The sequence below is a fragment of the Netta rufina genome (assembly GCF_964035555.1).
Source record: "Netta rufina genome assembly, chromosome: 1".
NCBI classification, from domain to species: Eukaryota; Metazoa; Chordata; class Aves; order Anseriformes; family Anatidae; genus Netta; species Netta rufina.
The window spans coordinates 99,987,145-100,004,699 of NC_140123.1; the positions used below are offsets into that span (position 1 = coordinate 99,987,145).

The 17,555-nt window shown below is 33.0% G+C and overlaps 1 protein-coding gene across 1 annotated transcript in view; it reads left to right on the plus strand.

The window, feature by feature from the left end:
• The window catches only part of NCAM2 (neural cell adhesion molecule 2), a gene marked incomplete at its 3' end in the record, with an annotated part of 282,431 nt that overhangs the window by 148,240 nt on the left and 116,636 nt on the right, over window positions 1-17,555 (plus strand). The window contains exons 5-8 of the mRNA XM_084305716.1: window positions 1,967-2,110; window positions 6,277-6,414; window positions 9,931-10,048; window positions 14,840-15,000. Coding sequence (XP_084161842.1) covers window positions 1,967-2,110; window positions 6,277-6,414; window positions 9,931-10,048; window positions 14,840-15,000 — 561 coding nt within the window. The remainder of the gene's footprint in view (window positions 1-1,966; window positions 2,111-6,276; window positions 6,415-9,930; window positions 10,049-14,839; window positions 15,001-17,555) is intronic.

Sequence of the window (17,555 nt, forward strand, 5' to 3'; positions counted from 1 at the left end):
AAGTGTAAGCAGTGCAATGCATGTCAATAAAAAAGTGAAGTTTAGATTGAATTAGTTATTTTTGTCAGTCTTCTCATATTCTTGGTCTTATGGTGAAATCTGTGGTGGAATCATAAAGCATTGAAGCTTAATATGGTAAGCAAACAAAATGCATTTCAATTGCTAACAACTAATTGAAGAGTATATTTGAAACATAAATACATTCTTCTATGGCTAGAGATTCTTTGAGAGTTTATTTGTTTGCTTTTTTTCCATACAGTTCAATACCTTTGCAGTATACTATATTCTATAGATCAGGTGGGTGAAAGCACAAGACATATGCCAACATCCTTTCAGCTATTCTTCTCTAATTTCATTGGAGAGTAGTACTTTAATATTCATAAAAAAATATGTTTGTGGTTGTACTGAGCGTTAAGGAATTGCAACGAGACAGAAAATACAAAGTGGAATCATAAAGCACTGCTTCTGAAAGATACAGATAACTCAGATAACAAAAGGCATACGATTTTAAAAAAAAAAAAAAGCTATTGATAAAACAACCATTAGAATGATGATAGCAGTTACAAGCAATTACATGATGGCTTGAAAGCTGACAGTTCAAAGGATTGCAAGTTTTGTGGAATTCATTTGTATGCTTAAAGCTGCCAGTCACTCCATTAGCAGACTGCTGAGCATAGTTGAAATCTTTTGAAGTGTTTGCATGTGGTAATTTTAATAATTCTGAGGTTAGACAAGCCCAAAGACCCACACAAGAAATGTAAAGGTTTATGGGAACTGACACCTGAAAGTTTCATTATTTGTATTTGTGATGTATTGTAAGGGAAAAGCAGAATATTCTGTATTACTAGGATCTGGTATAGTACTCATTTATGTTTGTCAGAATTCTTCTGATGTAATTATGATCAAATACTTCAAACATTTTACACAAATACTTTATGAAAGAATACAGGACATGAATATAACAAAAGCATGCTCCCTCTGCTGTGGGAACCATATGGATTATTTGAGCCTGCACTCGTATAAATACAAAAAGGCAGAGGTGGGAGGTGCATTCTCTGACTCCAAAGCATCCTCTTGAATGGAACTGGCAATGTTTGATCATAGAGAACCTGTCAGTTTGTCTCTTCTATGTGCAAGAAATTCTTGCAGAAATTTTTGGCAATTGGTTTCTGCCTTAGATCTTGTATGAGGACATGGTTTAATGCCAAGTTGAAGTTCTTTCACTGAATTTGAATAGAATTATTAGAACTTATTGTTGAACTGAGTATTGAACTTATTCAATCCGTTAATAAAATTAATATCATCTTTTGATTATTTGGAGCAGAAATAATAATTCTATCAGGCCTAAAAAAATCTTGTTACTTCCTCAAAAAATCTACAAATGATAATTATGATACTTGTGATAATTATAGAAAGTTTTTCCGTATAATTTCCCGTGGGCTTTTAAGTTTTTATGTTTTGCTCAGCTGATAGCTTTCCCAATTAGTGAGGCTTAAGTTCCACCTTTAAATAAGACTTTTCCAAGTGGTTTCAATGGATATTTTGGTGGAATGAAAACGTGAATTTCTCATTCAATAATAAGATTGTGAGGAATAAAACACACAAGAGAGTAAAAAGTACTATTAACTTGAATGTATAGACATCTACAAAACTAGAGTTTCAAAACTGGGCTCTGAAAAATCAACAGTAATGAAAAATATATTTATGAAACATGCCTCATTTATATAAATAAAACAAAGTTTTCATAATGCCAAATGACTGTAAAATCATTCCTACAGACAGAGTGAAAGTTCTGTGTCCAAGACAATTTTGAGTCTTATCTGAGAAGATTATATTATGGAAATAATTCTGTATTACTCATAATGAGAAGGTTAATAGACAGCTTTATCTCATTTGATATCGTATTTAATTTCAATGCTAAGTGAACTGGAAGATGATAACTGTATTTGGTTTTCTTCCTTTTCAGAAAAGCTCACTTTTCGAGACATAATCTCTCCACAAGAGTTTAGGCAGGGAGAAGATGCAGAAGTTGTTTGCCGTGTTACTAGTTCACCTGCTCCCATTGTCAGCTGGTTGTATCGGAATGAGGAAGTCGCAGCTCTTGCTGACAGTTAGTATTTTGGTAACTCTTTAAGTTATACGTTCTAATTAATATTAAGTTGTTGTAAAAGATTAATCACATCGTGATGGAGGGTGGATTTTAATTAGTCCAGTATCAGTAGGATTTAACCAGTTGCTGTGATCTATAGAGACTCCATACACAATAATTTCCTTCATATGTCATTTTTTTCCAATCAACAATTTTGTCTAGATGTAACATGAAGGCCCAGATGTCCAAAAGATTGTTTGGAACTCTTCTGCAGGAACTCTACCTGGGCTGTCGTGCATGTACACAGGTGAACTTCTCTGTGCTAGCAAAGCTATGACGCTTCCTCAGAGTGTACAGTTTACTGAGCAAACTGCATACACTTGGTATACTTGCACATTAGCTGAGTCTTCTAGGTGGGTAGGCTTGTTGCACTATTGTGAGCATTCACTTGTATAAGTGTAAGCCACGTTTAATCACAGAATCACAGAATTTCTAGGTTGGAAGAGACCTCAAGATCATCGAGTCCAACCTCTGATCTAACGCTAACAGTCCCCACTAAACCATATCACTAAGCTCTACATCTAAACGTCTTTTAAAGACTTCCAGGGATGGTGATTCCACCACTTCCCTGGGCAGCCTGTTCCAGTGTCTAACATATTAAGTTACAAACTACAGCAGATATATGTGATTTGTTCAGGCTAGATTCCTAGCAGCTAGACTGATAAAGTTAGGTGTAACTGGATCTACATGCAAGTTCATAAGTTTGTAGAGAGGCAGTTAATTAGGCAAATAAATTGATGTGCTTTGCCACCTCAAAAGCAATGACAGCATTTCTCTACACTGTCTCATTAAAGTTGTTTTTGTCATTATGGAAAAGAAGACGATCTGCATTTTCTGGAAATGAAATTAATGTTGATGAACCATTTTATCCACCTTCTCTTCCGTCTTGATCTCCGTATGTACTGAAACTCAAGGTTGTAGTGTGTGCACTTAAAATTCTTATCCTTTAAAAATTAAATACTATTTTAATTTCAAAATGAAAATGAATGTAATATACCTAAATTATGAATGACAACCAAGTATGGCATCCAATAAAAGTTATATTTGTTTTTTATGAAAACATATAAACAACTGTGAGACAGTTGCTGGAGAAAATAAAGAAAAAAATAAAAAAGCTTGTTAGCTTGTTTTATGTTTCTGGACTCAGTGTTGCACTCCCGTCCACTATGAAAGAAAGTTTTGATCAAAATTCTTCTCATTTAATATGTCTGTCATTCCTTCTGTCATCTAGGTACAAAGACTAAGACAAAATAAACTTCTACCCTTAGAAAAAGGGTTGACATTTTGATCTAAATAATTAAAAAAATGAATGTAGGTGAGACTTAGAAGATTTTGAAAAATAAGAAAACAAAGCAAGGTTTGGCAATTTAACAGGAAATAGTTTTCATGGACACAGCTCAGAAAAGTAAAATTGCCCCAAAGATCTCTCTGAAAGTTTTGTTATTATTACCATTTTATTTGCTTTTCTAATAAATCCGTCTGCTGTACGAATAGCAAAGGAAATAAAACATTTCATTTCTTTTTTCAAAACCATACATTTTGAAAACTTCGAGTTTTTAAATTCCACATGTGAAATTGTCTCTTCAACCTTTTTTTTTTTTTTTGTGCAGTGCTTCAATGTGAAGAAGTAGAATGACAGAAACCAATTTTAATTTAAATTTTCCTCATGTTTTGACCTAGACCAGTACCTAAATGAGATCCCAGTCATTCCTGGGAGGAAGAGAGGTTTAAATCATGTAAAAATAGGACATCGTGTACTTTGAGTTTTGGCAATGTCTATATTATTTTATAACGAAGGTTGAAAAAGAGTATTCCTAATGTCTTGCAGTTAAGAAAATTTCTCCATGCCTAGTGAATTAAAAAGACAGTTACATATTTTATTTCCAGCTTCACAATCTCCAGAGAAGGACTGGTACCTGTAGCCTCTTCACATAATTTAAGTAACGTCAACTTTTTTTTTTTACTATATTACAAATGGTGCCTATTGAAAAAATATAATTATTCTTTTGGGGTTTTATTTCATAGTAACCTAAATTACTGAACAATTTAATATTCAAACTCTCTTGTACATTCCACGGTTTATTTTAGGGACACTTGAAAGCAGCCTCTATTTTAAACATTCTAGAACTTGCGTAATAGGAAGACATGAAATAATGTTCTATATTTTGTGAAATTTCTCCTACATTTTGACCATTCTTCCATTGTGTTACAATTAGTAGGATTTTTGCAGTACAGACTTTTGATTACTTTGGTTTTCCAAATCTTGACAGTTACTACTATCTGTATTTTTATGTTCCATTTGAACAGAAGACTGCCTTCTCCCAGAAGGCTAGTTCACAGAATCGGTAGTGAAAATTTGAAGATTTTTCCTGCGTAGGAGGCCTATAGATGACTGAGAATAGTCTCTCACCATTCTGAATTGGTTTCTGTATGTTCCCACCTTATCTGCTCCATTCTCAACTATGAGAATTTACATTTAAAAAAAATCCTTCTAGTTACAATATAGGGTACTGCAAGTTATTCCTGGCCAAAAAAAAGCCATATAGGATCACTGTACTAGAAAACATTAAACAAAACCTTCTATTCCAGTGCCCCAGTGGAATTTTCTCTTATTCTAAAAGACCATAAGGGACAGAATTCAAAGGAACTATACTGACCCACAAAATCACATGGGGTAGGATTTTGCAATTTGGTTTTGCTACTGCAGTGTAGTGCAATCTCTGAGAAGAAGAACGAAAGGGGTGCTTTAAGGTTCCCACTCAAAGTCAATAGTTTGCACAGAGTTCTACTTACAGAGTAGAAGTGGTTCCATTACTCTACATAGCCAATGTAGAAATGCTAAATATACTTGTGTAAACTGACATGCAAATTTCACCAGAAGTTTTGATTTTTTCTTCAAGAGATCTTTAGTTGTGTCTCAGTCTTAGAATGAAAAGTTGTGCCTAAACTTTTTCTTAGATATTGTGGGCACATACCCTAGGAACACAGTAAAATTTACAAACCAGAGCCCAGGTTCACCCTACCTGTCAGGAGCCAATTCTTCCATCTCTTGTTATGAGACATGAAAAGAACATACGGAATCCCACTTGCCATGCCCCTTAATATTTGCTCCAGCAACTGGAGCAGCTCCACTTCATGCTTCTTCTCTCACATTGGTGTCTGCAGGGCTAATTTTCAAATATCTTTTTGTTTATTCCCTCGCTCTTCACTGCCGTGCAGCATTTTCCCCTTCCTTACCCAGACTTCTGCGGCACCACCATCGTGGTGCCCTGTAGTGGGGCCATTGGAGCTGGCTGTGTCTGGCATGGGGCAGCCCCGGCACCACCTCAGAGGCGCCCTGAAACCCCCAGCTGCCAACACCTCACCACATAAACTCAGTACACTAGTTCAGACTGAAAGGAAAGTTAGAACAGTTTACTCTTGCAGATTATAATTTTGCTGATTTGTGTGCAGGAAAACGTATAAATGCTTGTTCTGAATCTGGTTTTACAATGGAGTTAAGCTACTCAAGAAATATGTTGAATTGCAGTTTATACTGGACTTTGCAGAAGGTGAAATGGTTTCTTGCCTTGAAGAATGAAGTGTTAGACGTTTGTCTAGGAAGTCTTAGACTATAGCAAGATGGACCTTGGACTGAGTTATAGGAGATGACAAAGGAACAAGGGGGAAGGAGAGCAAGCAAGTTGAGAAATCCATAGTGCCATAAAATAGGCATAAGAACATTGGTTAATCGAGATACAGAGGAAAGATACATTTTCTTACTTATTGAATTTATCTTTTTTTTTTTTTCTATTTCTTTAATCTTGTTTTATATAGGTGTTCATGAATATTACACTATTATTTTTTTAATAATTTATAAATTTAACTTTCTTTGAAGGGTCATCAGATGTAAGTAAGAGGTTATGGATTGAAAATCCTGATTGATTTTTAAGAAATGGCAGTATATTTTGGGGTGGATAAAAAGCTACTTTCTCAGCTTACGTTTTACTTTTAAATTGATAAATGCTTTGTCATGAGCATTCTGTGTGTTTAGAGAATTTAAAATTTCTCATTTTCCCGTTTAAATTAGTGTTCCTATAGTTGTCTAGATTTGCTAATAACACTTTATCTTTTACATGCCTTTCTAGATCGATTTGCAGTATTAGCAAACAATAATCTCCAAATTCTTAACATCAACAAAAGTGATGAAGGAGTATACCGATGTGAAGGAAGAGTGGAAGCCAGAGGAGAAATTGACTTCCGGGACATAATTGTTATTGTGAATGGTAAGAAGTAGAATCATAGAATCACACGATGTCTTGGGTTGGAAGGGACATTAAAGATCATCTTGCTTTTCTTGATTATCATAGCCTCAATTTTAGAACATATCAGCTTCTAAAAAACCTAATTAATATTAATTTGCTAATATAGTTCTCATGTCTGTTTAGTATTGTTTTCCTATAAAAGTAATTGCTTACTATTAAAAAAACCTATTCTACTGTATAAGTAGAATTCATTGCATTTCATAATGTCAGAGTATATAAACATGCAAAAGCCCTATTACTATTTTTAATCATTCAAAGAACACTGGCAATCACTACAAGACTCGAGTTTCAAATTACGTTGCGTAGTAATTCAGTTCACTATATTTTTCAGTGTTTTATTATTTCTTGTTAAGAAACACTGATTTTTCATAGAAATTCAGCTTTACTGCATTGGGAATATTTTATTAATTTCTTTTATTTGAACCATCCCAAAAATCATGAATACATTTTATTTAGATAAGCAGTATTACTTCTAGATTTTTAACATTTTTTTATGAAGACTAAAATATGATTTATAAGTGGCATTAAACTTTTTATTAGTTTATTATAAATATCTACTAAGGAATATGAAAGGATGAAGACAAAACAGAGTATTTAGTTCAACCACTCTCTTAAATTCACGGTTGGCTTGTTGAAAAGTAGATATGAACACAGTTCATAAAGGGCATTTTTTTATCTACATGTTCTGTTTAATATCAGCGTTTTAGTGAAACTAATTCCATTAGCTTCTGAGTTCTAAATGCTTTGTCCTTGACAACCTCAAGCCTCTGCAAACCTCGGTTTACAGAAGTCATTATGTAAACTAAATTATCAGTTAATTTCATGAGAAGCAGCAGCTTCTGGCACACATATCATTTAATCTGTGTAGTCAAGCAGCAGTATTGGAATCAAAACTCTTTAGGTAGGAAGTATGCAAAAAGTGACAAGCAAATGGGTGATTGTCCATTGTGTTGTGATAGAATATCACAGTACGGGCCCAGTGCATTGTGAAGTCCCCTCAGTAACTTGCTTTCATCTCTGTGCATTGGGTGCTGCGTTGCCTTGACTGCTGAGTATATTCCAACAGTTCCAACAGTATTTAAAATAGTATTTAAAATTCTGCATGAGATTTTCTGCTGTTGATATTTATGTATATAGCTACATTTTGAACACCTTTCTTTGCGATATATGCCATTGAGCTGAAAGAGAATTTGTGTTAAACCTAAAACATTGGTTTTCAAACTCCAATCCCACTTCACATTTTTTATTGGTGGATTATATCCACAAATCTGTTTTTGCTTACATTTGTAACTGCTCAAGACAAGAATGCCAACTTTCACTTACATCTAGACTTCAGTCCATAGTGCTGTGAGAAGAAGAGGTTTCCAGCTGAGAGGTTCTAATATTGTTGCTTAGTTAGAGTGGTACCAATTAAGAGCTATTTTTCTGCTTAATTTATAGGAATAAATAGCTTTTCCTAGGTAAAACTGAATGTAGTAAACCTGGCCCGAAATGCCTTTTAGATTAATAGAAATAATGGCTTTTATATTAATCAGAAAGAAACAAAAATTATAGTACTCTTTGGTGAAAAAGAAAAAAAAAAAAAAGGAAAAAAATATAAACGAATTGAACTTAAATGTGACTGGATTTAAACATTTTGCTATAAGTTAGATATGCGTGACACTTTCCAGTATGTTTCTTATTGTATCCATACCCATTTGTCTTTCCTTCTTTTAGGTTCATATTTTTAATTCGATCCTATGTACATAAAAATACAGAAACAAGATAAACAGATCTCACTTCCCAGAAGGACCTATAAGAAAAATATTTCATGTAATTGTCATCATAGTGTCTCTGAGAAGACTGAAACACTTAAATAATGGGATGAATTGAGTCATAGTCCTGTAGTTCTTAGTTGTGAGTAGTGAAGAACCTGCTACTGGTGACAAAGAATTGATTCACGTCACTAACTCTATTTTCAGGTCTAGACATTAGAATGCACTGCAAACCAGCTAAAATGTATGAAATGTTGTCTAAGTGATACTTAAAAATGTAAGATGACTAAGTCACACAACAGAAGGGTTTTTATATGCTGAGTAGTGGCCCATGCAAATTCAGATAGAAAATAATTGATCTGTGAAACACTTAAATTTCAGCACCCCATGGAAAAGTCAGAAGTACATAACATTTACTTATTGTTGACGAATCTGGTAGACTGCTTTTAATAATTCTGTGTATCAGATGTTCAGAAACTGAAAGGGCTTCTGAGAATACTAAAGCTAAATATTTTGTACTGTTTAACACAACAGAAGTTAATTCTCAACAGTTCGTGAGAAAAAACTTGTGAAAGTGAAATGGTATGCCATAAGCAATTCATTGGGGTTGCCTTCTGTTCTTTACTGAAAGTTAAGTCGAAAAAGGGATAGCTCTGAGCTACTCTGATGATAAGGTGTTCTTGCTAGCTATATTATATATATTATATATATAATATAATAAATATTTATATAAATATATAAATATAATATATATATTTATATTATATTTTATATTATATAGTTATTGAGAGCTGTATTTTGTGAATCTTCTTCCTCTTACTTCCCCTGACATTCTTTCTTTTCCATATATTTTCCTTCAATCTGAGGGGTTTTTTTTGTTTTTTTTTTTTTTGCTTGTTTTTCTTGACAGTTAATGGAAACAGATTAGGGACAACTGTCTAAAAATTATCATATAAACAGAGATATTAAATATATTAATAATAAACAGACCTTAGAGTCGATCTGCTTTAAATATTATTGCTATTTTTCTCTTGGGCAGAGGTTCTCTCCAAACAGTTTTAATTTTATTAATGACTATCCTATCAATAACAGACAAAGTATGTGGTTCTCAGGACACAATTACCAAGACAGGTTGTAATTTCTGAAAACAGATGGTATCTATTGGGTTTTATCATGTCACTTTTTTAAGCTGTTGATACCCCTGCCCAAGAACTTTGCAGGTGTTCATTAGAAAGAACTAAATATGCTTAATCGATACTGCTATATATTGACACCAGTTTTAAAAGCACTGTCTGACATCAGTACGTCAACTGTATGTCTGCTATAGAGTTGAATGAAAGAAAGAAACAAGGGAGATTTTCATTTGAGATACTTAAATTACACCAGTCATAACTCTACTGTATCTTATGCATACTAAGTATGACTTCAGTCACTTTAAAATGGTCTGTAAGAAAATTGAACAACTATTGAACAAGACTTTTGAGTTTATTGTTGTACAAAAAAAAAAAAAAAAAAAAGTTATAAATGTCCTGATTAAAAAAAAAAAAATAAAATGTGTTTAAGAAAAACAGAGAAATACCGAGAACTGATCCATATTGTAACTTGATCCATAAGTGTAACTATGCATTCCAAAATTAACAAAGGAGCCTATGCTTTAAATTTCTCCAGAATCATACAGAATCTTCTATTTTCCATTACTTGGACATAATGTTTTATTTTTCAGTTCCCCCTGCAATTACTCTGCCACAGAAATCCTTTAATGCCACTGCGGATCGAGGAGAGGCAATAACTTTGTTCTGCAGAGCCACTGGATCGCCTCCACCAGAAATAAGTTGGTATAGGTAAGTTCAGTAGAGATCTGCACATGAGAGCACGTTGTTTTATGGTGTTATGATTTTTTGTCACACTCCATTAAGTAAGCTGGGCAACCTTAATTACTTTACTGAATTTTAAAAGTATATACTGTCCATTTCTACTGTTAACTTCTAAAGCTAGAATCAACATTAATAAGTGAATGAACTCACAGAAATTCTATTGCAGTTTTTAAAATCTAATATGTTTTGAAATTGGACTCAATGATCTTGAGGTCTCTTCCAACCTAGAAATTCTGTGATTCTGTGATTCTGTGAAATATGGAACTGCTTTTAAAAGTAAGTTTAAAGTTCATGTGTTTTTGATTATGTCAATGAAATGAACATTGGGAATGTTTACCATATAACAGTTGTAAAAACATAAATATCCACACACTTTTTATTCTTTTAATTTTAACAAAAATATTTATATAAATATATTTATATAAAATATCTCAAACTCCTCACATCAGTGCACATTTCTATTTTGGACCCAAATAATTTGCATTCACATATGATTTCAGGTGAAATTAAAATGTCACTGCATTTTCAAAATGGACATCACTTATTAATTTCCTTTGGAATCTTCGAACAATGTTATTAATTTTAAATATTATCTTCCTGTGACAGACACCTTTATCCTAACACATCATAAGACAAATGCAGAACTAAGTTGTTCTCTTTTTTTACAATTTACAATGCTTTACTTTTTTTTTTTTTTTTTTACAACTTCAATGATAGATGTAAAAAAATAGAGCACAGTTAATTCCTTAACGTGGCCTTGTAAGACAAGCCAACATTGACGTTTTATATCATTATAAAAAATATATATAAATTTACACAGTTCATGGATATCTCTGTTTACAGATGTGTTTTTTCAATACTTTATAAATATTACACTACGTATACAGGCTAACTCTGTGTCTTGGAGAGACACTTGTCTCTGCTGATCAGAGACTACCTTTTTAATTTTCCTTTGTCTTGCCTGTCACTGAGGCAACCGTTTTACACCATTCATTAATCATCTTTCATACAGATTTTACAAAAACTTCATCAACTAGTGTATCATCAACTGTATACTGGATCTTTAATGAGGAACTTTTGTTCCGTACTTATTTCAGAAGCCAACATGAGCAGCAATGGCTTATGTGCTTCCTTTCCCTGTTTATTATTATTACTACTCTTATTACTATTATTATTATTACTCTTATTTATATTTTCTCTGATTAGGTTGTAAATTCTTGGCAGGATCTGTTGGGATATTCTCCTTGTCCTTGGACCTACCTCGCAGATCTTTCCAGATAAAGACCCTAGTTTTCTAGATTATTTCAGATTCTTTTTCTTTGGAAATTAGACTGAGCAAAGGGAAACTAGATCAAGATAATATATTTTTTTTTTCTTTCTTAATAAAAATGTAGAAAACACTGCTATTTTAACTGTTTTAACTAATTTATCGAATAATAACTAGTATGCATTTCATCCATTGAGAACCCATGTGAATCTGTTTCTCAGAATTAATGGCCAAGGTATTATATTCCCAATTTCATGCTGTTTAGTGTACTTTAGATGTTGGATGTAAGCTGATATTAATATCAGCTTTATGAAAGCGTGTTGGTGGTTTTTCTAATAAGCAAATGGAATTAAGTCTTGATTTTGACTTGGGAAGTTGGGAAGACTTATAACTTTTGGTTACAGCAAGTTATGGGAATAATATTCTGCTTTATTCCCAACTGTGCTGTGTTTTTTTTTTCCAATTTCAGACATTTAACATGTCTCAGGTAATCCATTTGTAAAATGGGCATGCGGTTGCAAGATGTGACTTAATGCAAATCTGTTATATGAATACATAGCTACACTAAGGACAAAAGTACAGAGAGATGCAAACATATATCATATTATTAGATTAGATTAGATTAGATATTGTATCATATATCGTGTCATATTATATTATATTTATTATATTTATTATATTTATTATATTAGTAGAGAACTAGATGAAATAGACACATGGATGTTCCTGTTGTTAGGAACTAACTCCAAAATGGACTAAATACAGTGAATAGCAAATACATATTTTTTCCCTTTTAAAACCCTTCAAAGAGTATTCTGGAGAGCTGAGGAAAAGTTCCATTGATAAAAAGGGTGGGATAAGTTCTACTCCGTTCTATTGGTGGATTTTCATTATACTATGTAGAAAATACCTCCATACCTGTTCAGATGGTTCATCAAGATTGACCAACAACATTACATAAGAGCATTCAACATTACACACAATTGAATGCTCTTGTATCTTTATTACTTTTTAAAATATGCCCTGACATATAGAAATCTCTCATTGGCTCTAGTGAAGTTTCTTTAACAAGGCATGCATAATTTGGATGTCATTGTGTGACATCCTTACAGTTCACTGGTATTTTAGTCAATTCAAAAAGAAAATCTTGTTATTCTTTTTCCTCTTGCTTTCTGTCTGGTTTCCAATGAACTGATTTAACAGAAGGTCAAATTCAGCTCAAACTCAAATTCAGCTCAAACATGAAAAGTGGCTTGAAAATCAAATGCCAGTACAATTGACATGGCTTATATATTCCTCTGCACTGACTGTAAGCAGGATGCTGGTCAGAACTATAGTTTCAAACTTTGAAATCTCTTAAAACAATACCTAATGTGGTAGAGCTTAACTATTTGTCTTACCCTTTCTGTTTCCACATATTGACAAATTTTAAGATTCTGTAAGTTTAGAGTGGAGGTATCTGAGCTAATGTGTCAGTGATCCTCAAAAATGCCTTAGTTCACATACTAGGCACTGAATTTGAGATACCTAGTAGAGAAGAAAGCTCATCAAAATTTAAGTTTCACTCTATTTAATAAGGAAATGTACTTTGTTAATATTTCATGAACTAATAGAATCTAAATCTTTTACCACTTAACTGATATTACATTACTTTATAGCATAACCTTCAGAGAAACGATACACCAAAGCAATTAAATTAGCCAGAACTGAAATATAAAGATCCAAATTTACAAGTCCTGAACTGATGATCCTTACTCACGTGAACAGTCCTACTTAAAACACAATAATTATTTACATTTGTGGAGGTAATTTGCAGTAGTAGAGTTTAGGTGGATCTGACCCCCTTATCTTTACTGACAGGGCTTAGAACTATCTGACAAAATAAATAATCCTCTTTCAATGTACTATTCATGTTTTCTTGTTTGCCTATATCAGCATCAGTCTGAATCTTTCCTGTTCAGATGGTCCCGGGTAATCCTCATAATCTCATTTCTGTTTAGAGATGGTCACAGATACAGGTGGTTTTTAAGAGAAAAGGCACTAGGAAACTATGTTTGACCTTGAATATAGACTTTTGTCTCCTACAGAAATCACTGCATTTTTTTTGAAAACACCTAGGTGGAAAATTAGACCTTTTTTGTTCTGCTAAGCATTTTCTGTGATTTACTTTGAAAAGAAGATGAATAAGAATCACCATAATGTATTGAAATGGACTGATAAGTGGAACAGAGTTACTTACAAAAATGTTACTAAAATGCAAGCTGAATAAATGTTAGGGAATCCTATTAACAGAGATTAATATTTCCAAAGGAGGGGTGGGAGGAAGGCAGTAGTGTTTTCACTTTAGGGAGGGTAATATTTCAGAAAATATGAAATACATATAGCTATTGGCATTCTGTGAGTAGAAAAAAAGTGAACATCATTATTGCTCAAATCTTGAAATAAAACTGTTCAAAAACTAGACGTATACATTGGTTTCATTTGACAAACACTTTTTCAAGAACTTGGCATTGCCAGCAGGTTTATCGATGCTTATGAAAATCAGGCAGACTTTATGTAGGTGCTTTTGTGAACAGGCTCTTAATGATTCAACAGAAAGAAAGGTCAAAAGAAGACTAAAGCAAACAAGGCAGCATGAGAAGAAACCAAAAAAAAAGTAGGATTGCTTCCTTTTAGAAGCAGCTGTTATGATAACTATGTGTATGCCAAGGTACTCAGATGGACTGGTCAAGCCTTGATCAGCCCTCAGAATTATTCACAGGTTTTATTATTTCTATACCATCTGTTCAGAATTCATTACAATGTCTGGACATACATCTGCTTACTAAATTGTGGGTAGCCAACAACATCTGAAAGGAAATAACTTGGAAGAGTTCTTTATAGGCCAATAGGCTCTATGTGTAAGCAATATAAAACAATTTTTATAAATCGGTACATTGTTACAAGTATGAACTGCAATAGTATATTCCAAAAAGTTTCTCATAAAAAGTATGTATTTTTAAACTGATTTCTTTCTATCCTTCCTTGAGTGCAAGCCATATATTATGATTCTATTCACAAGCATTTTTTCTACCATTAAGTTGATCATGAAAATTTAAGTATAAAGATATAGTATATTTAATACACATATATTTTAGAACCTGACAATAAAATTGTGAACATCAAAATGCAGTCCAGAATGCATTGCTTTTGTCTAGGATGCTCACATTCTTATAAAAGCAAAACAACAACAACAACAAAACAACAACAAAAAAACACCAATGTTGTAACCCAGCAGAACAATTTTCATAGTTCTGAAATTAGCCCCCTTCTATACGTACTACCAATGTATGCTGCATGACTTAATGCATTTCTGAAGATAGCATAATAACACTTTCTCAAATATTATTTTAACCTGTTTGATGCTCCCATAGCACCATAGCACATTGCTTCAGACTTTGGAACCTACTAGTTCTTTTATACATCTTTTTGTTTGTTTGTTTGATTTATAGGAATGGCAAACTTATTGAAGAAACTGAAAAATATATGTTGAGAGGAAGCAATACAGAACTAACAATAAGAGATATAAAAAATATTGATGCAGGTCCTTATATCTGTAATGCTAAAAACAAAGCAGGAAATGATAAAAGACAGACATTCCTTCAAGTTTTTGGTAAGTACTGCATAAAATATACCACCCTTCCTTTTTAAATGTAAACAGTTGGGAACTGAAATTAGAATTCCCAGTTTTCAGTGCAGTATTCCTGTAAGGTGTCTACTGATGCAGCAAACAACTTTCTGTATTATTTTACAGCTTTTTCCTTTCTGTTGGCTACTTTAACCTTTATACCTGGATCTAATTTTGAAAAGGCTATCTACAGCCTTTGCTATTGCACAATTTAGATAGAATACAATGGAGTGTTGAATTGTTAATTCAATCCACTTTTGCCTTTAAAAGTTGGCTGCTTGCAAGAAAACCAAGGGTAGAAAAAGGGAAAACTATTGAAAGGGAGAAAAAAAAAGTTATTTGGACTTCTAAGCAGTGCTTTTTTTTCTTTTTTTTTTTTTTTATGAAGAATGCCATGCAGATATGTTCCTGATTTAATATTTGGTTTTATATTTTTGATTTTTTTAAGTACATAATAAAAAAAATCTGATCTAAAGAAACGACAGTTTTAGAGGCAAAAAAAGTAATATTATGAAAACGTACTTCTCTTTCTATGCCCTACCACCCAATCTGTTCATGATTCTGTCCTTTACAGAGAATGCTGATGTTTTCTTTGAACTTTTGTGTAGCTATAGCTTATGTGAGCATGCATTCTTACAGCATTTGTGAGAATATAGAAACTCTCCCTCAGAACCATTCTGCAGGATCAAGGCCATAGCTCATTTAGGAGAAGCCTACAAATGAAGTAATATGCCCTGTTGTTTTTTGTTTGTTTGTGTTTTTGTTTTTTTGCATATAGTATCACTGTATTGTTAGAGTACTTCTATATTGTATAAATAATTAACTGTAGGTTTTAGTAGATAGAAGGACCACATATTTGAACAGCTAAAACATGTAGTTAGGACCATGGAAAATTAAATTTTACATCCCAGCTAAAACAAGTAGTAATTTATTAGTAATTTATACAGACTGAAACAGTTCCAACAGGAGATGCTAATCTGATGTCTTTCACTAGAAGCTGATGGACTGGGTAATGTTGTTATTTTGATGTGAAGCCTGAGGTTGAAGCCATGGTGTGAAGTGAACAGATTAGCTGTGCCTGTGTGCTTTACAGTGTCCTATTTGGGAAACTTTATAGCTTTTCTAGACTATACTGTCTCCAGTCCTCCATAAAATCTAGATGGTCTGCCTGGGATACTTGATGTTTTGTGGTGATTAAGGGTTCTTTTAAGTTGCTTTTCAAATGAATAAAAATAAACACAATTTTAAGTTTCATTCTAACCTAAAGATATATAGCAGAGTGAAGATTTTTGTGAAAAAGCATTTTATTCATTTGTATTCGTCCCCTGACCCTCCCCCCCCCTAAAAAAAAAAAAAAAGTAATAGACTTGCTAGTTTTGATATGAGTTTGGGGAAGTTTCAGATGATAATAATTCTGCATGTAATTCAAATAATTTTAAGTATGGCTGAAATTTACTTAGTTTTGCCTATGGCAGGGTTATTTTTTTCAATGCAAGGAACAGTGAAAGGGAGTAACACCAGACTAAGAACTTTTCCTGTATGCATTTTTCCATCTTCCAACAGCTACTGATTTGGGGACTCCTCAGAAGGTTAAAATTAATTAATAAATACCATGAGTTTGTTTAATCATTTTTTGAATATATATATACTTTTTGCTTCCACAACATCCTAACCTCCTAAATTCCTTAAATAATTTCTTCCTTGCATGAAAAGGTATTTCTGAAGTTCAGGTCTGATACCGGTTCATTCATTTGGCTCATAATTCTCATTTTTAAGTGAAGAATAGTTCAAAATGTTCTTTACATCAAGCACAGTTTTATATGTCACTAGTTCATATCTTTCCTAAGCTGAAAATTTCCAGTTTTTAACTAATTTTTCCTACTATGGAAACCATTATGAATCTCTGATCCATGCATTTTTGTACCTTTCTATTCATAATCCATTATCTGTGAAATGGCAAGACAGGGCTGGCATGCAGTATTCACATTGTGGGGGAAGCAGGCTGCTTAGCAGCACAGTCCTGCTTCTGCTTTGATCTCCATGCCTTGTCTTACATTCTCTTTATCTCTCTGGCTCTCCCTAGTATTGAACTGACATTTCCACAGAACTGTCAGTGGTGTCTCCCAGGTCTCTTTCCTGAGTGGTTATAGCTATTTTAGAGCACATCACTGAGTGCACATATTTAGAATTTTTTTTTCCCATGTGCTTTACTATTGGATATATTCTAATTAGATTAGAATAATCTGTGTACTGTTTGTTTGACTATAAGGCATTGTATGAGAAAATAAGCCTCTTACCTCATTTCTAATCTCTGAAGCTCAATGTGATTTTAGTCTAATATTTCCTTTACAAAGTTCACCTCTCACTCTGAAAATGTGGAGAAAAGTTGCTGTATTTTCTCCTACAAAGAATTTTGTTTTTAACTTTGTCTCTCATACAGGTTAAACTCCCAGACATATATATAGCCAACAAGTTATTATACTTTTCTTCCCCTTAAATGTATTCAAAAAACTGCAGGATGAAAATGGCAAGGCAGATGG